Below are 22,297 nucleotides of genomic sequence, written 5' to 3'. Positions count from 1 at the left end.
TGATGCCGCAATGGCAGCACTTCTTTATGTTTATTTGAATTTTTTCTGATTTAATTACTCATTTGATTTCTCTCTACTACTGTATTCCAATCTTGGGATATTTTAATTATAGATATAACATTTCAATAATAAGTTCATTGTACAAGTTTTGTTAAAGTTATTATATTTATAAGTGAAAAAAATATATTTAGTTTGTTTTGTATAGTTAATTTAATTCTATTGTCGCCATTTAAATACTAGTATTATTCTATTTTATAGTCTATAGTCTTAAGTCTTAAGTCACTAGTCCTAAGTCAAAATTAAGCATTCTTTGTTATTCATTCATATAATTATAAAATACCCAAATTTATATAAATTTAAAGAAAAGTAAATCATTTTTAGTACTGGCAGTAACAATTTCATGATTACAATTTTTACAAATTACGATATAAAATAATATAGATAATATATTATATTCGAAACTAGAATAAATTATTACATTATAAATTTCGAAAAAAATATTTATTCTTTACAAACATATTTACATCCACATAAATTTATATAATATAAAAAAGGTCAAAAAGGAAAGACATCTAATATTTTATAATATCCAACTTTTGTTGTCAGATATAAAATGATTAATATAAAATAAAATGAACATAATAATTATATCTATGTATGTAATATATCTTTTAAATTGTGTCTCTAAAAATATAAAAATTTATTTCATTTTTACTTTTTCTTGCTTCCGACTTTAGACTTTTCTGCCGAAGTTTCTTTGGATGTGAAAGAAATGTCCAAGTTCATAGAATTTGCAGCTTTTATTATTAAAGATAATTTTACAACCGATTCAGCAGCTTGGGCAAAATCATCTACGGAAATAACTTTCAACTGTGCTTCCCGTATCAATCGATGTGCTTCTTCTACGTTAGTTCCCTATATGATTACATTAGACTAATATAAAAAAATTGTGTAAAATTTTTTCTCATGTATTAGTGATAAATTACCTGCAGTCTTACAACTACGGGAATATTCAACTGTAACTCTTTGGACGCATTAATAATACCTTTTGCGATTATATCACACCTCATAATACCACCAAATATATTTACGAAAATTGCTTCTACCTAAAAATTTGTAAAATAGTTTTGAACCTTACATTACATATTTTCAAACTTATTGGCAAAAGATATAATTCGAATATTATTTGTTTTAAATTTTAAGTACCTTCGGATCAGAGATTATTATTTTAAAAGCTTCCATCACAGCTTCTTCAGTGGCACTACCACCCACATCTAAAAAATTAGCTGGCATACCGCCATTGTATTTTATTAAATCCATAGTAGCCATCGCTAATCCAGCACCATTTACCATACATCCTATATTTCCATCTAAAGCTATATAGCTTAAATTAAACTTAGATGCTTGGACTTCGTTAGGATCTAGTTGTGTGAAATCTTGCAGTGCAAATAGTTTCTTTTGTCTGAACTCTGAACTGTCGTCAAAAGAACATTTACAATCTAAGGCAAAATCTGAAAATACGTAATACTTATGTTATTAACTACCTTTAATTTAATAAAATAAATTCATTAGATTCTTTTTTACAACATACATTCTCCGCAAATATCTAATGCAAATGGATTAATTTCAAGTAATAATGCATCTTTTTCGATGAACAACTCGTAGAGATTACAAATAATTAACGATGTAATCTTCCTCTCCTCTCCTTCTATACCTAAGTTATCCACAATTTGATTTATTTGTTCAAGTGATAAACCTTTCATGATATTCACTGGTGTATACGATATAGCTTCCGGATTCGTGGCAGCGATGTCTTCGATATTTACACCGCCCTGTTTAGATACAATTACGACAGGACCCTGTAAATCATATTTAATTTTTACTTTTAATAATAAATTCAACGATAGTTACAATTAGACTGCAGATACTTATGTATTTATATAAAGTTATACAAGAATGTGCACAAACACAAAATTACATAAATTATCAAAAGGAAAGCTAATGTTATGACATTCAGAAAATAAAACCTTCTTTCAAGTTAAAATTCTCTATCTGTACTAATAAAAATATGAATTTGTACAAAGATCCACAGTCTAGTTATAATGAAATGTTGCAATTTACATCAAAAGATTGTTCCAACATTACTGCCATATAATATTCTTTACGTGGGAACATACGTGTTGTCACCATTACTGAATTACAAATTCTACCAGCTTCTCCAGTTTGTTTAGTTATTAACAATTTACCTATCATATTATTAGTCAAAGTCTTTGCTTGCTCAGGCCTAAAAATATATGTCAAATACAGTGTATCATAAATATAATAGCACATTATAATAGAGTTGATTTAATTGATTAAACTCACGTTTCACACATAACAACACCGCTGACATTGGTATCTTTAAAGTGTCCCATTCCACGTCCTCCAGCAAGAACTTGAGCTTTCAGAACAATATCTTTTGTCTTAAGATCAGTTGCTATCTTAGCAGCCTCGTCTGGAGTTTTGGCTACTCCAAAAGGCGGAGTTGGAATTCCACTATTTTTTAATAAAGTATATGCGATATGTTCATGAACTTGTAAATGTCGAGTTTGTTGAACAATGACAGAAGTATGATTTAAAAACTGAAAATATTTTCTTTGATATATTTGCGTTTGTTGTATGTGACTACTTAAAATAAATACTGTTACCTGTCTTCCTATTTTTCTAACACAAAATGATGTAAAAGACGAGAGTCTAATGGACATATTGCCGGTAAATTATTTTAAACAATTTTATTGCTATACAAAATGAGTTTTTCTAACACATTCACAGTGAAAATTGTTTGGCTTTCCAAGAAGGGTGTGAAACAATTATTGTAAATGTACAAAATGTTATAGGATATTTTTCTTGTAGAAGCATTATACCTTGAATTTGTAAACTTATATAAAAAATATGACGAATTCAGTTAAGTCGAGTAGGCGATGAATATTGCATTCTGAGAGACACTGTATTTATGATTATAATACTACATTATAAAGCAATATTTTTACAGTCGAAAAGTATTTCAGTAATAAATTCTTTAAGTCTTGTAAAAATTATTCCATTTATATTCTAAACCGCGTCACTGTAGTTGGATAGTAAATTGGATAGTAAACATAACTTTCATAGTGTAATAAAAATCCTTCTACTTTTTATATGTGTGTATATATAGAAGATATATGTATTAAATTATGTTAATAAAGTAAAATAAAAAAGTTCAATTTATATTATATTTCTATGTATATGCTATATATACTCTCATTATGATTTCTTTATAAGCACTTATATAACAACTATTAAATACGTATAATAAAGAAAAGAAATTCATTCTAAATTATATTTATATTTCATTGATATATCATGTTCAGTATACTCGAAATGTGAATAATCCACGTACCTATATTAAAAACTTATTCCACGACTCAGACTTATACTTATTTTGAGAACTAATTAAACATCCCTAATAAAATTTCTACAATTTTTATAATTCGAATATAGTTATAGCGTTCATTCTTTTTAATAATATTATACTTTGTCTCTAGATGTACTAAACTCGCGTAATTGAGGCCACATTTTTCAATAAAATATATTAAGTGTGATAAAAAAATAATTCTACCGAATTATTGCAATATAGAAATATATACATAAAAAAGAAATAAAAATGTTACTAAAATATTTATAAAGTAACAAAGAATGAAATATTTTTATACTAATAAAAAGTTAAAATTATTTTTAATATTAAAAATATTATATTATATTATAATATTATATTATATTATATATATATTATATAAATATTATATTATAATATTAAAATTATTTTTAATATTATTATATTGTAAATTATCTTTTCATACAAAAATTTACTATGAATTTCATCTTATGCAAATCAATTTGTGTCAAACTTTTGAACTCAAATATGATGAGGTAATATTAAACATCGAATTTATTACGAATTCAATGTAGTTAATATTTTGGAATATATTTCAAACTTAAATGTTTTATACTTTAAAACTTCAAAGTAATTTTCATATAGTTTTAATATACAAACGAAAAAATGGGGAACATTCGAGTTAAATAAATTGATTTCTACTTGATGTAACTTTAATATTAATGCAATTGATAAGAAAACATTATACCTAGTATCTATTTCAAGCATAAAATTTCTGGCCTCAACAGTCTTATATTCTAAATACAAAACAAACTTTCCTTCTTCAATTTAAAAACTAAATCTATCATTAAGCGTTCTTCCCGTAACGCCGAGATTTCCGGACAAGCTATACATGACTTCGCTGAAAGTACGATCATCGACATCTGGTCTTGCATCTGATGAAGGAGTGTTGCGTGTACGAGAACGGGAACGCGATCTTGACCTTGAACGTTGTCGACCAAACATAGATGATCGACCAACCTGAAATTTATAAATTCCACCATATTAAATTATATAAATTAATTTATATAACTTGATTAGTTACAGAACCTGATTTTTTAAAATTATAATTATCATACCATATTCAAATTTTGTACACTTTGTCTAAATGGGGACCTTCCTCTTGGTAATGGACGCAAACTGTTCACAGCACTTCCGTTTCTGCTTGGGGTAAGAGTAAGAGGGCGTTGATGTGTGCTAGGACTGTACTCATTTCCCAATGTATACATGAAGTTTACATTTGAGTTTGAATTTAATCGCGAGGAACTACAACATTGTATAATTTCAATAAAATCCCAATATAAAGTATAAGATTTTGTAATTGAAAATAAAAAATAATTTACTAAAAAGCATTTCAAATTATATGAACTTAATTGTAAGCTACTTAGAACAATAAATGTGAAGACATTTAAGCATACTTCATTCTCATTAATTTTTGTTCATATTGTGCACGTCTTTGTGCACGGGCAATTTGATCTGATCGTAATCCACCAGTAGTAAAACGACGTTGAGAAGTTAAAATTTGTTGTCTTCTATCTGTGGATCTTTGTTGGAGTGCTAATAATGATTTCCCAGCTTGTGGAATCTACAAGAGAAGAACATAATTAAATTAATGTCAAATTAATTACGTTTATGATTTATTATCTACAATATTTACTTACTCTGAATTGGTTTTGTAAGGATAATCTCTGGTTCTGTCTTTGCAGCAGCAATTGTTTTGCTCTTTTAACACGATTTCGGTAAGCAATTTGAGCAGGGCTTTGATATCCCAGTCGATTATGAACCGAAGTTGGATCACGTAAATTTGGTAAACTGTTCGTTCGTTTTAATGGAGTCTTATTATTGGTAAAAAAGCCTCCTTGTGTAAAAGTCAAGTTTGTGCGACTTCTACTTCGAGTCAGACCAAATCTATTACCACGACCACGGCGAACATTAAAAGCTCCTCGTGTATTAGGTTTCTGATTTAATGTTAAATTACTTCGTGATCTAGTTAAGCTACTGTTTTTCTTATATCGTTTTCTCACAAAACCACCACGCACATTATTGTTATTATTGTTGTTATTATTGTTATTTTGCCCAGCTTGCCATGTTTGCTCTTTTTTAGCAGTTCCAACATTACGCTTTACTCTGGTACCTCTACCTCTGAGTCCACTTCGTCCTCGCACACTTCCTCGAGTGCGTTTAGCACCAGTTTTTCCATTAGTAGCCCCGGCCTTTTTCTTTTTCTCCTTTTTCTCCATCTTTATGATTTCATCTTAAAAGGAAGAAAATTCACAAGGTTTAGTGAGCGTACAGTCTTATCAGTGCATGAAGTTAATTTGTGTTAAGCTTTAATCTGGAATATGTGAAAAATTTCCTCTTGTATGGATGATGTTGAAGGACAATTCAATATGGCTAATTCAGTTTCTATTTAATTCTTTTAAGTATATCGATCTTTTTCGATATTTATTTTTGTGAATTGTTTCCCTGATTTTCTTCCAATATGTGTATATACTTTCAAAATAATCTCACTGTGTATGGTCTATGTATACACATACATCTATCAATTAATTACAACGAAACTTAAGTAGAATGTAACTTGGAATTTCTGTGTTTATAGATCAGCCTTTAAGTTTAAAATGTGTTACTAATTCCTTAAATCATATCAAATAAAAAATAACAATAAAAATCACATATTCTATATTAAATAAAAAATAACAGACATAGTGAAACACTACACTTCTGCAGATGACAGGGTTTTACACACTTTAAAATAACATTGTTTTGTATAAAATAAATAAATAAGTAAATAAATAAATAAATAAATAAATAATATATATATATATATATATATAGGAATAAGTTTAATCAGATGATTTTCATATATTTTTCTTTCATAATGCATTACTGTAGAATTATATTTGTAACAAAAGATTGCATCTTATGAAAAGGAACTATTTGTTGCTACATAAAAAGTATTATTGGCTAATTTAATTAATAATAATAAATTTCCACGTGTATTCTTTATTTTCTTTTCTTTAAGATATTTTTAATTAAAACTAAATCTTCGTGCATATTAAATTGTTTATTTTATTTTATTTCTGTACTTAATAAATGTCCTTTCTCTCTGTGTTATTTTCATTGTGATCTTCCATGAGTGTTCCAATTATTTATACACTGATACATAAATTTCATGTGTACTTTCTTGCATACTGAAGATTCTTCATACTTTTGTAATTCTTCACACTTTCTATATATGCATGTTTATTATATTTCAGTTTTTCTCTTGATTCAATGCATATCTTCAAAATATAATTTTTATATTACATTGTCTGTTTTAGTCTATTCTTCCATTTCAATTTCAATTTAACAAAAACATGTTATTCATTGTTCATTGACAAAGGAAGCAGACTATCTATATTGCTATTAATATTAGTTATTACATCAATTATATTTGAACAAAATTATAATTGAATAGATCCATTATTGATGTTTTACAATAGCATAGTGGCATTATTTTTGATAGATATCTACTTTCAGTTGAAGGTAAAGTTTCTCAAGTTGTCTTCTCTTATGTAATTAGTATGTTATCCACAAAATTTTCCACTACATAAGCATCATAAACCAATATTATATTGCTTCCATTGATGTGTTGCTTGTAGACAAAAGTTTGTAGATTACATAAAAATTTCTCTCATTTGTTGAAGTAGATGCCTTCGAGTCTTACATGCAAATTAATAAAATCCAGTTATCTAATAAGTCATTTAATAACTGATTTAGATATAATATTTAATCACATAGATGCTTCTTCTTGCAGTTTTATATATCTTGATTGTTTAAACGATTGCACTCTGTCGGGCTTTTTATCTTTAATAATTTCCTTAATAAAAATGCTTCTGTTAATTCTAAATAACATTTGACATATCATGAAGTATTCATTTATATACAATGCATGTTTTTAAGTAATAAATTGCGAACATATTTAATCTTAAACTTAAATTATTCTGGATTGCACACTTGTAACATACATAAATACCATTTTCATTTAGAATTTAGTTAAATTCTCGAATTCAACGGCGATTATTTGTAGCAGACATTCCATATACTTTCATAGAACGCGTGATCCGTTCAAAAATAAAATCGATTTGAAAATTTTCAACGTGTTTTTATCTCACGTATAGTGTGTAGCATCTCTCAAATCCATCAGATGAACAAAGAGAAACTCGAGAAATATGATATAGAAGAGATAAAAATACGACTAAAGTTATGCAAACGTATATCCCACGTAATGAGAAAGTTGACTTCTTTTCTGTAAATCATGAATCATAACTTCGGTTGTGTTATTATCCAAAAATGTTCAGGTACGTAAATTTTCCATTCGACAAATTTCTCGAGTAATTGGTCAAAAATTGTAAGAAATCCCCTCACCGCCAATCCTACGTAAATCATAGTATTTTTTCCAGAATGTATAAATTCTTCATGGCGGATATATCTTTCTTCTTCTTTACTACCACTGTCGTTAGTAGAAGCCTGTTATCTATTTCGTTCCTATTTCGTTGAAATTGAATTGGTTCTTTTGAAAAAGTCCGGAATTCATATACACTTGGTTATTCGATCATCGGTATAAATAGCGAAGACATTTTTCTTCCAGCGATTAGAAAAGACACCATACATCCTCTCATAAGTAAACATCGATTAAAATGTCTGCCTTTTTTTTTGCTTAATAATTAATTAGGGAGACGAAACGATCCTGTATCAAAAGTTGGTTCATTGTCTGACACAGATACGTTTCTTTGTTTTATTTTCTTAGAGATCTATTTACCACTTTGGATGTTAAATGAACGAAAATAAATGTGGATATATATCTACGTTGTATAATTTTCATCGCCATTTTGAATTCGTGCAAAGGAAGAAACAGTAGCCGTACGCTCACCCAGGACTATCAGCAAAACTGCTAGATTTTCGAGACTCTGGCCACTTACCAAGCGACATGTTCACTTTCGCATCAATCTCAGACATATTTCGTTCGTTCTGTTTTTGTCTTTGTTATTCTTTTAAACGCGAAAAATACACGAAGACCGCAAATAAATCACCCGAATACTATCACCGTAACGTCACCACAGACCACACGCAACAATATCACACGACGCACGGATCGCGAATGAACATAAATGGTCACTCACAGGAAGTAATTGCCAAATCGTACCGGAAGTTGTCGCTTCTTTCGCACCGCGAAAATTTCAAATGGGTCGGCTGCTGCCGATAATTTTCTTATTAATACACTGCGGATTTTTATACATTTTTATATTTTTGTGAATATAACTAAGAAAACGACTAAATAGAAATTTGTTTTATATACTAAATATTCTACTTTGAATATTTTGTTGCACCTTTGTCAATATCGTTGCTACTTGAAGAAGTGAATAATAAAGAATTGCAAATTTTATGGGAAATTGATTTACATTAGAATTTTAATAATTACTAAAAAAAAAAATACATTTTACTTTACGAGTATAGCAAGTGAATTATCTTAAAAAAAATAAAAAAAGATTGTATTTTAAAAATGCATACTAAAAAATTTAAGTATAATTTATTATAAAATAAATCTTATTTCATATTTAGGTAATTTTATTTCATTTTAACTTCTTGCCCTATATTTCTATGAAGAAGGAAAATTTTAATTCGGCTCTGCTGATTGAATGATGCGTGTACAATGTTACGTGCTAACGCAAGGACTTTACGAATTTGAAAAGAATTATAATATTTGCAGCTCTGTCTAGAGTCCAGACCATTCAAAATTCCTTTTCGCTGGGATGTTAATTCCTTGTATAGGGATATTATTGTTGTATAAATAAGATTGTTATGAACAAACTTTATAACAAATTGTGGTTTCTTTACATAATTTGGTAGCTCTGTGTATATTCAGTTGTTAAGAAACAATAGAAAATTGTATATTAGTGGTTTTATATGAAAATAATTTATCACAAAGATAAATAATTAATGTTTCAAGCAGAATAATGGATGAAAAAAGAGTAAAATTATACTTCTGCTCAAATTGATAAGTTTTATAAAATTAAAATTGATATCATTCATACAAAAATTAATTTCTATGCTTATAATTACAGTTTTCTTATTTGTTCTCTACCTCTGAACCACTACTTTCTCAAGATGCAATTGGTAGGATATCTGTACCAAAGGTACCTTTGCAGAAGGATGATACAGTTATTGAAAATGATGATACAGATTTGCTATCACATAGTGATATGAGTTGGGAAACTATGGAGGATAGATATATGTTATTTGAAATTGCATCTAATGATTCTATATCAACTACTTCAAAGTCTTCATCCAATGTAAATTTTACTTAATATAAAACTAATTTTATTTTATGATATAATTGAAATAATTATAATTTATTCGTTTTCACAGTCCAATCTTTCATTTTCATTGCTTGATCAAATATCACTTTCAGTAGATCAAAAAATAATACAATGTGCAACTGAAAACAACTGGAGTAGTTATGCTCTAGATATCAGTTTATGGGATGATGGTAGAGCACCAGTTATGAAATTAAGAAATCTTAAAGAAATATCATTTGATAATATAGAATTCTGTGGATATCTTACTGACAGATTAATAGGAGTTGGAAAATCATTCTTGACTAAATCTCCTGAAAATAGTCTTTATATATTAAGCAAATGTATTATGAGAAATATGGTATATTATTTTATATTAGAAACATATTTTATAAAACAAATATGATGAAAACAATCTTTTTGCAGTCACTATCAAATATTACAATGTTAAGTTACCACCGTTATTTACAATATATTGATCTTGCATATAATTATATTACAAATTTATCACCTCTGGGAGGAGTTCCCTACTTAATGTACTTAAATGTAGCACATAACAGAATGAATAGTATTTTAAATTTTTCACCTCCTTGGTATTTGACATATGTAAATTTATCATACAATTATATATCAAAAATGCATGATATCAGTGATTTCTGGAGTATTGTTCACTTGGATTTGTCACATAATGCAATTGAAACCATTACTGGTTTGCAAAATTTGAAGTTAGCATGCCTTTTTATGTAATTAAATAAAATATGACTTCATTTATACATTATGTATTTTATTTTTAGATATTTGAAATATTTAAATTTATCATATAACTTAATTGAGTACATTGAAAATTTGGATAGATTAAATATTCAAGAACTAAATTTAGAGGGTAACTGTATACTGTCATATAAATCTGCCATTCCTGGATATGGCATAAGTACTTTATCTGATTTGCGGAAATTATATTTAGGATACAATAAATTATCTACTTTAGAATTTTTTAAGGTAACAATTTCATATTTAATAATTAGATGAATATTTAAACTGTAACAATGTGTTTAAAACTATAGGATGCATATAGTTTACGTGTGATAGATTTAAAGTTTAATAGAATCAATGATTTATTAGAATTATTAAATCTCACTGGTTTAATACAAGAAGTAGATTTTAGAGGTAATAGTTGCACAAAGTGGCCTAATTATAAAGCTGTACTTCTATTTTCCATACCAAGTATACAGATTATCGATGGTGTTAATGTATCTACTTCAGAAAAGGTATATAATCAAGTATTGATAATTATCAACTTATATAAATTATTAAAGAATTTATTTAAATAGATTGCTGCAGTTGCTCTATTTGCACCACCAGTAAATTTAACAGCTGCTCGCACTATAACAAAGCTAACTTTATTAGAGCAATTAAATATTCCTAAAATTGATCTTCATGTAACACCATATGATGAAGTGAGCCCACCTATAATAATACTCACAGGTCCAAGTGCAGTAAGAAAATTATCTTTGGCTCTTCACGTGACCCAAACATTATCAAAAAAAGTAATATTCTAATTAATTTTTAATATATCGGATTAAAATAATAATTTATCACAGGTCCAATATTGTCAGTGGTATACAACAAAAAGCTCAGAAGATGAAAGTGAAAATCAATTTTATATTTTTGTAGACAGAGAAGAATTTAATGATATGTCTCGTCATGGAGAATTTTTAGCAATTCAAGAGAGATTAGGATACAGCTATGGATTTCGTTAGTTAGATAAATTAAATTTTCTATAAAAATATCTTCCAAGATGCTTTTATTTATATTTATATAGATCACAATCAAATTACTTCCTTAAAATTAAGAAATAAAATTGGTATAACACAAACGGATTTACATGCAACTATTCAAATGCTTAACCGGTACTCCAATAGTAGAGCAGTTCTTGTGCTCCCAAAAAATGAAGAAATCCACCGTGAATGGATACAAGAAAGGTTTTATGTTTATACATGTACTAAAGATAGTAAAGAAAATTTATTATCTGAAGATAGTTCAGCAATACTCATAGGAAGTGATATAAATTTTATTAAAGAAATTTTAAATGATGTATGAACAATTTCATATCTTTATTATACCGCTCATAGTGCTACAAATATTATTTTAAACTTGCTTATAGATTATAAGAGATCTTAAATTACTTCCCAAAATTCCACTGGCAACAGAGACTGATGATAAAACAATTTATAATGCATTGGGAAATGTAACAATATTTGATGATGAAGCCGTGCAGGGTCCAACAGAAATAAAAGACAAAACATCAAATTATATTAAATTTCAGGAACAAGACATTAATTCACATTTTGATGATAAAGGATTACGAGTATTGAGTTTACCTAGCACTAGAGGTATGCAGGATCTGGATGGGCATTTTTTTCGATACCGGGACCGGTTATTGAAATTTTCGGAATTCTCGAAATTGACAAGTTTCTCGAGAACGTCCGGGTTTCCCGAAAGTGTTGGGATTTCCGAAAATATTTGGAATTCTCGAAAAATCCGAGGGCCCGTTTCAAGATTCGCTTTAATGAATACGATCGTGGTTTCGAATTTTTTATTTTTTAGGTGTTTTCGAAAATCACATTATGAAATTTATTTATTTAGTTATTTTTACTTATTTAATTTATTAATATAAAATTATGAAATATGCAAAATTGAGTGGAAATAGTGCACCAAATAAATAATATTTAAATATAATATTTTATTTTAAATTCGTATGTAAAATAGCTGCTTTTTCTACGTTTTCAGACAGTATTGTGTAATAATATTGTTACACTGAACAGGATAAGACTACTGTTTGAAATTGTGGAGAAATTGACATTTTTACATGCGATTTCAAAATAAAATATTATATTTAGATATTACTTATTTGGTGCACTATTTCCACTCAATCTTCCACATTTCATAATTTTATATTAATAAATTAAATAAGTAAAAATAACTAAATAAATAAATTTCATAATATGATTTCCGAAAACGCTTAAAAAATAGAAAATTGGAACACGGTCTTATTCATTAAAGCGGCTCTTGATACAGGTGATTTTTTGAGAATCCCGGATATTCTTAGGAAACCCGATACTTTCATGAACTCGACCCAATCCGATGTGTTTCTGTTTCATTCCAACTATCGGGTTTCATAAATTTTCTGGTTCTTGCATACCTCTATCTAACACATAACAGTTGTAAGTAATTTTATTATTTTTTTAGGTAATTTTAGATGAGCATTCAAATGTTATAGTGGAAGATGAACAATTAAGGCGTAAAAGACATCAAGCAAAACTTTTGCATCGTCGTAATACATTGATTCGAGGAACAGTGCCTTCATTTACAGATGAACTTAGTGAATCAAGTGAAGAACTATTAACAAGAAGAGTTTGTATTGAATATTTTACTTTTCTTTCGATGGGCAGGGTGTTATTGTTTTCAATTAATATATGTATAAGGTTATATAGGTATAAAATAATATAAATCTGTAATTTATTTTAAGTCGCCAGAAATGGAAAAACCAGAAGATATGAAAGATTTCTATACCGACTTGATATTAAAGTCAAGAAAAATGTACCTAGATCAACATGTGAATAAGCCTGGATTTTTTTCTTTGGTGGTAACATGTCTTCGATAAAAGTAAATTAAGAATGCCAAATTCATAATTTATCATTAGAAAAACTTTTGTATAATCATTATTTTTCAGCTACTATCAGATGATTATTTTAAAGCATTTAACAAATTAATTAATTTTATTTATGAATTATATACAAATTATTCTTTTCAAGAACCTAAATTTTTAGCAGAACTTAATCATTTTTCAAAGATTGCTATTCCTGCAATGATCGATCCTATTATTGATGAGATAAAACAGTAAGTTTCAATCTTTTTTATATCAATTGCTATGTATAATATCAATTGGATTTATTGATCTGTAGATCTTTATCAACGCCTATATTACAAAGAAGAACTTTGTTGAGAATGTATGGTGTTACTTCATGGAAGGATTTAATGCCTAGTCAAATAATAGAAGATTCAACTGATGTTGTTGATTAAGTACAAGATAAATGTTTAGTTATAAAACTAGTTAATCCACTCATAATTTATTTTTTAAAGTTTTAATTTTACTGGTTATATGATTATCTTGTACAATGTATTTTATTGATAACAGTCTGTTTTTAAATAGTAATATATATGTTACAAAAAATGAACACATTTTTTTAGAAATACTTTCATACAAGGAACTCTTAATTGGCAGAAGAAGAATATATATTTATAATTGATTTACTTATTTATGCACAGTTGATTTATATGTTATCCTGCTAAGTTTAAAAAATATGATAATAGTTACACATGTACATGATAAAAAATAATTGGATTTGTTTAAAGCGTTTTTCAAGTATATTCTAATAAAGTAATTATTTGTTAGAAATCTAAAGTTTCTGTTTTAATGCTCAATCACATATGCATTTTATCAATAGAAGGAAGATTATTGCTTAAAAGTGATATATCTGATGGTTCTATGATTACATGTAAATTTGTATTATAGTTTGTACTCCCCAAGGATATTTTTTGGTCACTAAATGTAACTGCGAAGGAATTTTCGTCAATTTGAGGTAAAGAATTTTGTAAAAGTACAAATCTTGCTTGATTGTCAATAATGTCTAGTTTAGAACGATTCATTTGAATCCAAGTTTCTTGTAATACACTGTGTTCAGAATCTACCTTTTTTGATAGTTCATGATGTTCTGGTTCAACTTGAAGAAGTGTACATTGTGATTGTTTAAAATCAGATTCACTATTCACATTAGAATGATACTTCATATGATCATTTAAGCTTTTTTTCTGTTCAAATATCAGATTACAATGAATACATCTGAAAATGAAGTTGTTAGGATAAGTATTATATAGGAAATACAAGCTTTTAAATATACTTACTGGAATTGCGTTTCTTTTACTTTCTTTGCCTTATTTTCATGTGGATCATGAATTTTTTGATGGGCAAGCAAATTATATCGTTCTGCAAAACGTTTTCCACATACTGTACAGCTATATGGTTTTTCACCTGTATGAACTCGCATATGCCTTTTCAAATGAGATGTTGAAAGCAAAGACAAATCACACATCTAAAACATATAAATACTTAACTGTTTTGTATATCATGTTTCTATGCTAGTAATTACTTACTTGACACTTATAAGATTTTTTACCACTATGTGATAATCTGTGCATATTGTATGATGTATGGTGTATGAATCTTTTACCACACAATTCACATTGATAGGGCATTTCACCGGTATGCATTGGTAAATGCCTCATAAGTGCTCCTTTTTGTGTAAAGGATTTTTTACAAAAATTACATTGAAATGGATTTATTCCATTATGCATTCCAACATGTATTTCCAATGCATGTTTATGTTTATATGCCTGACCACATTTTTCACACATGTATGGTCTTAATGTTGAATGAGTTTTCATGTGTGTTTTTAATTCAGTTGATGTTTTCCATACTTTATCACAAATAGGACAAGAATATTTTAATGATTTTAAATCATATTTTGGTATCTTTATTGATTTTATAGGTATTTTTATTGGGTCAACTGCTGACACTATATATGTATTATAAAGATTTAAACAATAAGTAATGAATAGATCATTTTAAAAAGGGAAGCTTATGAATAATAAATAAAATATCACCTGTTGTGTTCACAGTATTTTCTGTTACTTCTATAATATTTTCAACATTTTGTATTTGTAATATATTGTCAGAAAATGTGGATTCTGTTTTTACAGTGTTTTTTGATTCACTTTCAGAATCTGTCAGTGAAATACAGCTTTTTTCTCCAACATGAATTTTTAATGCATGCATATTTCCTGCAAACAAATATCAACAAATATTTTTATATATTTCTGTTATTAATTTTACATTTATTTTTATTGATTTAAATAATCTCTCTTTACCTTGTGAATTAATATTACATGTATTACCACTATTAGTTAATGCCACTGAATTATGAAATATATCATTTTTTAAAATTTCACCTTCTTTTATGTCATCATAAATATTATAATCAAATGACTTTGTGCTATCTGCTTCATTATAATTAATTGTTTCCTTTCTTAAGTGTTTCTTCACTTTTGTATTTGAAATACTTATATTTTGCATTGTTATATTATCTTGAACACATTGTTCTTGTACTATATCCTCTACTTGAGTAGCATTTTGTAAATTCAATACCTTCTCTATGTTGTCATTACTATTATATAATCTTTTTGCTTCTAATGCTATGTTTGTACTGATATTCAATTTTGTACCATCGTACATTGATCGTTTAACATTTTTTCTTCTTTCACAAGCACGATATATTTTCAAAATCTCACAACGTATGTTTAAAACAGTTTTCTGTGCTTGTTCTAACATTTGAAACAGATTATAACATTGCAAACAAATGTAAGGGTCTTGTAATTCAAAAGTAGCTATACGAAGTACTCGTGATACAAAATTTACTAACAATTCTCCTTGACGAGGGAAAGATGTAGAAAATATATTTACAGAAGATGAAGAATCAATTTTCATATCGCATATTGAGCAAAATATATTAGACATTGGCATCATTTTGTTTTACCATTAAAAGTTGATCAAAACGTTTAATTGATTATTAAACTCTTACTTTTACTTAGCTCTTTTTTAATAGTATATGTTGTTACTTTATAATAAATAACAGATATAAATATGACCATTTTGTACGATAATCGTGTATTATTCTTTGACAGCGCATCTTAAACATAACCTTTACTATACTCCGCGACATAACATATCGATAATAATTTTATGTGCGGGATAATTTTGATATCGTGCTGTGTCTCATACAATTAATAAAATATATTTAATGTTTGTTTCTTCAACTATAAGTCATAAATTATAAATTACAAAATATAATTCTTCATATGATTCCATAGTAGGAAATGAAACACTATAAGCATCTAGCGATGAAAAAGTAAAACTAATCGACATGTGGTAAAATTAAAAAATCCAAATTTCTCGGTACTTAGGCAGAATTAGCGATACTAATCGCAGTAAAAATTTTCGCTGGTAGATGGCATCACCATGTCCAAAATAGGGTACTTTTACAGATTTGATTTCTCACTGCTAGCTGATTGTAGTGTTTAGTAGCCCGCCAACTGGACAATTTTTTAAATCTGTTTAAAACTAATTATTTAAATAAAATTAATTTCAATTAATTCCACAAGTTCTAAACATCCGTTTGAGCTCTCGTAAGTTAAAAAGTTCTGCCTAGGAATCGAGAAGTTTATTCATTTTGCTGTTAATTCAAAATAATTAATTCCATATGTATATACATTTCAAGCGCAAATATTTTAGGATTAAATGTTGAGAACGGTATGTTTATTAACCTCAGTGAATTTGATTTTTATGCTGCACAAGGATAACGAAAAATAAATACATGGTTCCATTAAAAAAAGTGACAATGAACTTGAAATCTCATGAAACAATGATTATGGATAAATAATACTTCCACCATTGCACATGTTCCTTGAGATACTGTAAATTTATCCAGGAAAGTGTTTTCATACAACAATAAATAAGGCAGATATCTGGGTGGTCCCATGTAGCTGAATTAGCCTGTGTTATAATTCTGCAATAAAATTTATTGATGCAGAAAATGTTTCTGTTTTTATTCATTTCATAAATAAAAATTCTGTACACAGTACATAAAATATCAACTACATTATATAATGATTGTCTTTCTGGTCTAATAGATTAGATTATAATAAATAAACAAAAAGTTATTACATATATCATATTTTTCAAATATCTTTTTTTTGCTAAAAAGAAAGTATATTTATATATTTAATTATATAAATTTTAATTTAAAATTATTCTAATTTTAAAATTTGATCTATATCAGAATCTAAATCTGATATTTCTGATATAGATTCTGCATGTAAGGCATTAGGCATTTTATCTCTTAAATTACGCGGTGCTGGTTGTGGTAGCGAATCATTCGTTTCTTTAGAATTTGTTACAGATGCTTGGAATGGATTTACTAAAAGAGAACTTATACTAGTAGGATTTATTTGTTCGTTGCTCTTAATTTGATTCTCTTTATTTTGCATGTATGTCGAAGAAAATATTGTTTCAACTGATCCCACAGGCTTTTGTCTTACCATATTTAGCTGAAAGAAAATATGTATAGTTTAATATCATTAAACACAACAAGTTTTGTAGTACCTGGTCTTCTTACCTGTGCTTCAAGCTTTTTTGATATTTCCGCAATTTTATCACTTTGTGCAGTCCTTAATACAATATTATTTGAACCTTTATGGTGTTCTGATTGAGACAAATGTTTTTGCTTGTCAGACATACTACATAAACGCAAAATTATTAATTATTATATAAACATTAAAATTATTTATAAAATTGCTATATTATTTATTTCCTACGTGGAGCACAAATAATTTACGCACCTCGAAGAATTCCAATTACTGTCATTTAACTCTTCTTTGTCCGTAACATCATCGGAAGATGATTTTATACTTTCATTATTAGTTAAATCAAAAATAACTTTCTTTTTTGTCAAACTACTTGCTGAACCAGTTGTAGATTTTAGAACACTTTTATTATGTTTTGGAGATATGAAAATACTTTGTAAATCCTGTTGCATATTTGAATTATCTATACTACTATTTTCAATAGATTTGTTATTAGCTAAATCTTTATCATTTGGTATTATCTTAAGAGTTTCAAGAGTAAATAAAGATTTCATTTTGTTGAAAGAATCTCTTCTTATTGAAATCTCTTGAGAATTTGTTATATGTTGTACATTTTCCGAAGATTTTAAATTGGGAGAAAATTGTAATAATTTTTCTACACCTCCGTAATTTGCAATTTTTGTAGCTTTTGTAGGCATTGATTCATTTTCGAGTATATTTCTGGCAAAATCTTTATCTTCTGGTATAGAATGAAATTTATTTGATGTTGTTGCTTGCCCTAAAAAAAAATTATTGGAGTTATTTCTTTTCAGAGAAATTTATTTATATATGAGTAATAGTAATTACCAGGATCATGTTGATGATTAAGGTCTTTTGCAACCATTGATTTAACAGTGATTATTGGTTTATGTAGAGGTGAGTTTTTAAATTGTTTCACATTTTCAGTAACCTTTTTCTTCTTAGATATTTTATTAAGAACTTCTTCAATTATCCTTAATTTAATCTGATGATATTTTGGAGTCTTCTGTGTTAAATTAATAATAAATAGTGTTAATATTTTTTACATAACAAATTTACATAAAAAATTTAATATGCATTTGTCTTACTTTTGCAGTTAATTTGTGATGATGCTTTAAAATGTCCATTTTCTGTTTGAATGTTGCTTTTGGTATTCCTTGCCATTCCGGATCTACTCCTAAATCTCTTAATTTCTGTTCAAAAGTTTCTATTAAACTAGTTTGTAATCTTTTATAAAATGAACTATGTCCTGTTATTTTTTTAGGTAAATGTGTTTTATGTTCATGAAATGGGGAGTTATTGTGAATTGCAGTAACACTTTCTGTGCTTGAGTCAGAAACAAATGATTCTGAATTTGATGTAAATGATACATTGTCCTCTAAGGATTTTGATATTTTCGTATTTTTAATGTTAGATAAAAACTCATCAGATATGCTTTTATTAAAAATATCCTGCGGCTTACTTGTGCTAGGTTCGTCACATTTTATAATTACGCGATTATATTTTGTGTGTTCATAATTATTTCTTTTTTCAGGCACTGAAATTTCTGTGTCTGAAATATTACTTGAACTGTAATACTCCAAATCCTTTTCAATAGTTTTCACAGGATCAAATATTGTATTAGTTCTATTTTTTATATCTTTTTGCTTAATATTTCTTTTATTTTCATGCATAATGGATTTGTTTCTGGAATTCGAATCTTTCTTTACATGAGTATTTTCTACTGTTAATGGAAGCACTTTACTTGATAAACTTGAACTTATTGTAGTGTCTATCACACTATTTCCAACAGCAATTTGCTCAGTTTTTGTATTTGTGCCATTTTGTTTTGAATTAGTTTCATCTGATACTTTTAAAATTTCATTAAGTTTGTCTAATATTATAGGTGGACTATGTCTTCTCAGTGAATTATTTTCAAAATCTTTATTTTTTTCATTCAATTGTGAAACATTTATTTCCTGTGATAGAGATTGTAATTGTTTGCTTTGTTCCAATAAGATATCCAACTGATTCGCAGTTTGGCGTTCTAAATCGTTAACTTTTGCTTCATACTTGGCTTTCATATCATCAGCTGTACTTTGTGTTAATTTTAATTCTGTGATAAGCCTCTCAACATCTTTTTGATGTTGATTCTCCAAATGTTCTATTTTTGATTTCCAATAATTTTCCTGAGCTTGTAATTTTGCATGCATGCTCTCTATGTCTGGAGTAAGCTGCAAAATGTTTACAAAACAAATTAATAATATTCATTTCATGAAAAGTATATTTTACTTACCTTATCAAGTAACTGGTTCTTTAGCTTTTGAAATTCTTTCTCTTGCTGATTTATGAATGTTTGGACGTTTGTTTCAGATGTGTGTTCATGCATGGTTTTTTCCTTTTGCCTTAAATTCTGTTGAAATATTGATGTGTGTATAGATATACACATATATATGAATATTTATATTATCATTTAAATCATTAGTAAGAACTTTTCAAATTTATTTACTTTATACATACATGTATTTCATCAAAAAGCATGGTCTTCAAATTTTTTATTTCTTCTTGATATTCTTTATACTCTGAATGTTCTTTAGATTTGTTACTATTGTATCTAAAATTTTCATTTTCACTCTCAGCTTGCCTTCTATTATAACTTAATATTTTTGTCTCTGGAATCCTTTCAGACTCATTCCTTATCACCTTTTCTGTTTCATTTAATCTTTCTTTTAAATTCTTTATTTCATTATGCAACTTTTCAGTTTCACTGCGATAGTGCTCATGTATGGGAGAAGCAGGCATATATAACTCTGATGCATAAGCATGACGACGTATAATATGTGCACTTACAAACATAGGAGATATAAAAGATTTTGGACAATGTGGACACTAGAAAAATAAAATAATTTAATAAAATTTTTGCACGATTAAAACTAGTATTTTTCTGTGGACAAAATGTTATTACAAAAATTATTTCAACAAGGACAATTAATACATATTCATAATTTTATTACTTTGTAAATTTCGCCATTAGTATCTCCAATTTTAGTTTCTATTAATTTACTTTTTTCCCTTACTTTCTCTTTCATATGTTTCACTACTTCTTCTAAAGCAGTTATTTCTTTTTTCAATTTAACATTTTCTTCAATTTTTGATCTTAGTTCATCTTTTAGTATAATTACACTATGATCTAAATATTGTTTACAATATAATAAATATTCAACTGCTAACTGTGCAAGACAAAAGAGTTTTACAAAGTTGGAATCTAAGATTTTAACATCGTATTCACTTTCTAAACAATAATCTATTACATTATTTATATTATCATCAATGGAATGGAAATCTCTTTCTCTTATAATTCGATCTATATCTATGTTACCTAGAATAAAAGGGAATTTTAAGTATGGATTAAATATATCTGTTTACAAATCATAATGGTAAAGAATATATTTGTTATATTGCGTACTTATACGATTCCAATCTACGCGTGTTCTGGATCTATGCATATTAAAATAAAATCCAGATTCTTTTGCTAATTTTGGAAAATCATGACACCATTTGGTGCCAATACGAAATGAAAATGCCATTAGTGTATTTACAAGTCTGTTGATGCCTATTCACACATTATTTCTAGCTACTACTTCATAACTATTAATTAATTAGAAATATAATATTATAAAAAGTGGTAAATGAAAATTGTGTTATTAACTTCATGATTCTGGTATTTACAAATATATAATACTACTTATTGTTTTTATACATTTTGAAGGTTAGAAGAAAACATAAACAAAATTTAACAGATATGATATATCTAGAGAGTACTATCTATTTCAATTATGTCTATAGATTTTATTCATTTGTATATCAAATTTTTTCACTAGGATTTAATTTAAGAATGTGTGGAATGAGTCAAATATTCAAATAAAATATTTAAATAAAATTATTTTTTATATAATTTAATTATACAACTAAGAGTATTCGAATTGTTTCATACTCAAATCCTAATAAATTATTTGTATATCTAAAAAATTTTAGATTGACAGATTTTGGAATTAGATAAATATTAAGTGGAATATATGATTTATTTAAAAAAATGGAAAATGGTCGAAGAAATATCATATATAAAACATAATGTTTGATTTCCATGTACTTGAGAAATTCATATATGTTTTATCAAGAAATAAATTAATTTAATTAATTCTATATATTTGAAATACATAATTGAAGAAAGCTATATTTTAAAAAGTTAGATTACTGA

The 22,297-nt window shown here is 27.2% G+C and overlaps 5 protein-coding genes across 9 annotated transcripts; 1 reads left to right on the top strand and 4 right to left on the bottom strand.

Moving 5' to 3' along the window:
• Window positions 1–629: 629 nt before the first annotated feature.
• Window positions 630–3,694, bottom strand: LOC100647358 (succinate--CoA ligase [ADP-forming] subunit beta, mitochondrial). 2 transcript variants are annotated; one of them, XM_012317374.3, is made up of 6 exons: window positions 2,365–3,694; window positions 2,122–2,284; window positions 1,592–1,859; window positions 1,207–1,511; window positions 987–1,106; window positions 630–915 (listed from the first exon to the last, which is right to left on the bottom strand). In XM_012317374.3, the coding sequence occupies exons 1-6, from the start codon at window positions 2,742–2,744 to the stop codon at window positions 712–714; spliced, it is 1,440 nt and encodes a 479-aa protein (XP_012172764.1). In that variant the 5' UTR covers window positions 2,745–3,694; the 3' UTR covers window positions 630–711. The 2 variants fall into 2 exon arrangements, with proteins under 2 accessions (XP_012172764.1, XP_012172767.1); XM_012317377.2 differs by having other exon boundaries at window positions 782–933.
• A 346-nt stretch (window positions 3,695–4,040) lies between these two features.
• On the bottom strand, window positions 4,041–8,602 carry LOC100647479 (uncharacterized protein DDB_G0287625). 2 transcript variants are annotated; one of them, XM_003401467.4, is made up of 5 exons: window positions 8,410–8,602; window positions 5,110–5,702; window positions 4,867–5,033; window positions 4,528–4,714; window positions 4,041–4,429 (listed from the first exon to the last, which is right to left on the bottom strand). In XM_003401467.4, exons 1-5 carry the CDS (start codon window positions 8,444–8,446, stop codon window positions 4,238–4,240), a joined length of 1,176 nt encoding a protein of 391 aa, XP_003401515.1. In that variant the 5' UTR covers window positions 8,447–8,602; the 3' UTR covers window positions 4,041–4,237. The 2 variants fall into 2 exon arrangements, with proteins under 2 accessions (XP_003401515.1, XP_048268891.1); XM_048412934.1 differs by having other exon boundaries at window positions 6,535–8,600.
• A 515-nt stretch (window positions 8,603–9,117) lies between these two features.
• Window positions 9,118–14,021, top strand: LOC100649517. Its single transcript, XM_048412758.1, has 15 exons — window positions 9,118–9,459; window positions 9,553–9,780; window positions 9,857–10,144; window positions 10,210–10,508; window positions 10,578–10,782; window positions 10,848–11,051; window positions 11,115–11,330; window positions 11,385–11,538; window positions 11,606–11,877; window positions 11,948–12,428; window positions 12,811–12,956; window positions 13,033–13,197; window positions 13,313–13,429; window positions 13,517–13,683; window positions 13,749–14,021. The coding sequence occupies exons 1-15, from the start codon at window positions 9,445–9,447 to the stop codon at window positions 13,864–13,866; spliced, it is 3,075 nt and encodes a 1,024-aa protein (XP_048268715.1). The 5' UTR covers window positions 9,118–9,444; the 3' UTR covers window positions 13,867–14,021.
• Window positions 13,620–16,790, bottom strand: LOC100647595 (zinc finger protein 658B). 2 transcript variants are annotated; one of them, XM_048412376.1, is made up of 5 exons: window positions 15,772–16,790; window positions 15,508–15,684; window positions 14,998–15,320; window positions 14,749–14,936; window positions 13,620–14,686 (listed from the first exon to the last, which is right to left on the bottom strand). In XM_048412376.1, exons 1-5 carry the CDS (start codon window positions 16,424–16,426, stop codon window positions 14,269–14,271), a joined length of 1,761 nt encoding a protein of 586 aa, XP_048268333.1. In that variant the 5' UTR covers window positions 16,427–16,790; the 3' UTR covers window positions 13,620–14,268. The 2 variants fall into 2 exon arrangements, with proteins under 2 accessions (XP_048268333.1, XP_048268332.1); XM_048412375.1 differs by having other exon boundaries at window positions 14,998–15,419; window positions 15,772–16,788.
• Window positions 16,791–17,476: 686 nt separating this feature from the next.
• LOC100647708 (cilium assembly protein DZIP1L) lies at window positions 17,477–21,876 on the bottom strand. Of its 2 annotated transcripts, none has more exons than XM_012317378.3 (9): window positions 21,506–21,876; window positions 21,117–21,418; window positions 20,560–20,928; window positions 20,336–20,452; window positions 19,149–20,273; window positions 18,889–19,066; window positions 18,298–18,820; window positions 18,075–18,195; window positions 17,477–18,006 (listed from the first exon to the last, which is right to left on the bottom strand). In XM_012317378.3, the coding sequence occupies exons 1-9, from the start codon at window positions 21,624–21,626 to the stop codon at window positions 17,707–17,709; spliced, it is 3,156 nt and encodes a 1,051-aa protein (XP_012172768.2). In that variant the 5' UTR covers window positions 21,627–21,876; the 3' UTR covers window positions 17,477–17,706. The 2 variants fall into 2 exon arrangements, with proteins under 2 accessions (XP_012172768.2, XP_003401517.2); XM_003401469.4 differs by having other exon boundaries at window positions 21,054–21,418; window positions 21,506–21,874.
• Window positions 21,877–22,297: the final 421 nt, after the last annotated feature.

Source organism: Bombus terrestris, chromosome 15 (assembly GCF_910591885.1).
Source record: "Bombus terrestris chromosome 15, iyBomTerr1.2, whole genome shotgun sequence".
NCBI lineage: Eukaryota > Metazoa > Arthropoda > Insecta > Hymenoptera > Apidae > Bombus > Bombus terrestris.
Note: the sequence above shows the minus strand (reverse complement) of the source record. Positions and strands in the feature narration are given on the sequence as shown.

Coding starts and splice junctions, on each gene's coding strand:
- LOC100647358 (XM_012317374.3), bottom strand. CDS start 2,744: ATGTCCATTAGACTCTCGTCTTTTACATCATTTTGTGTTAGAAAAATA. Junction 1,860..2,121: donor TGTTGGAACAATCTTTTGAT/GTAAATTGCAAC, acceptor TATGATTTACAG/GGTCCTGTCGTAATTGTATC. Junction 1,107..1,206: donor TAATAATCTCTGATCCGAAG/GTACTTAAAATT, acceptor ACAAATTTTTAG/GTAGAAGCAATTTTCGTAAA.
- LOC100647479 (XM_003401467.4), bottom strand. CDS start 8,446: ATGTCTGAGATTGATGCGAAAGTGAACATGTCGCTTG. Junction 5,034..5,109: donor CCTTACAAAACCAATTCAGA/GTAAGTAAATAT, acceptor CTTCTCTTGTAG/ATTCCACAAGCTGGGAAATC. Junction 4,715..4,866: donor CAAAAATTAATGAGAATGAA/GTATGCTTAAAT, acceptor ACAATGTTGTAG/TTCCTCGCGATTAAATTCAA.
- LOC100649517 (XM_048412758.1), top strand. Junction 9,781..9,856: donor CTTCAAAGTCTTCATCCAAT/GTAAATTTTACT, acceptor TCGTTTTCACAG/TCCAATCTTTCATTTTCATT. Junction 12,429..12,810: donor TTATGAAATTTATTTATTTA/GTTATTTTTACT, acceptor AAAACGCTTAAA/AAATAGAAAATTGGAACACG.
- LOC100647595 (XM_048412375.1), bottom strand. CDS start 16,426: ATGATGCCAATGTCTAATATATTTTGCTCAATATGCGATATGAAAATT. Junction 15,685..15,771: donor ATGTAATATTAATTCACAAG/GTAAAGAGAGAT, acceptor ATTTGTTTGCAG/GAAATATGCATGCATTAAAA. Junction 14,687..14,748: donor GTAAAAGAAACGCAATTCCA/GTAAGTATATTT, acceptor CTTCATTTTCAG/ATGTATTCATTGTAATCTGA.
- LOC100647708 (XM_003401469.4), bottom strand. CDS start 21,626: ATGGCATTTTCATTTCGTATTGGCACCAAATGGTGTCATGATTTTCCA. Junction 21,419..21,505: donor CGTAGATTGGAATCGTATAA/GTACGCAATATA, acceptor CTTTTATTCTAG/GTAACATAGATATAGATCGA. Junction 18,821..18,888: donor TAATCATCAACATGATCCTG/GTAATTACTATT, acceptor ATTTTTTTTTAG/GGCAAGCAACAACATCAAAT.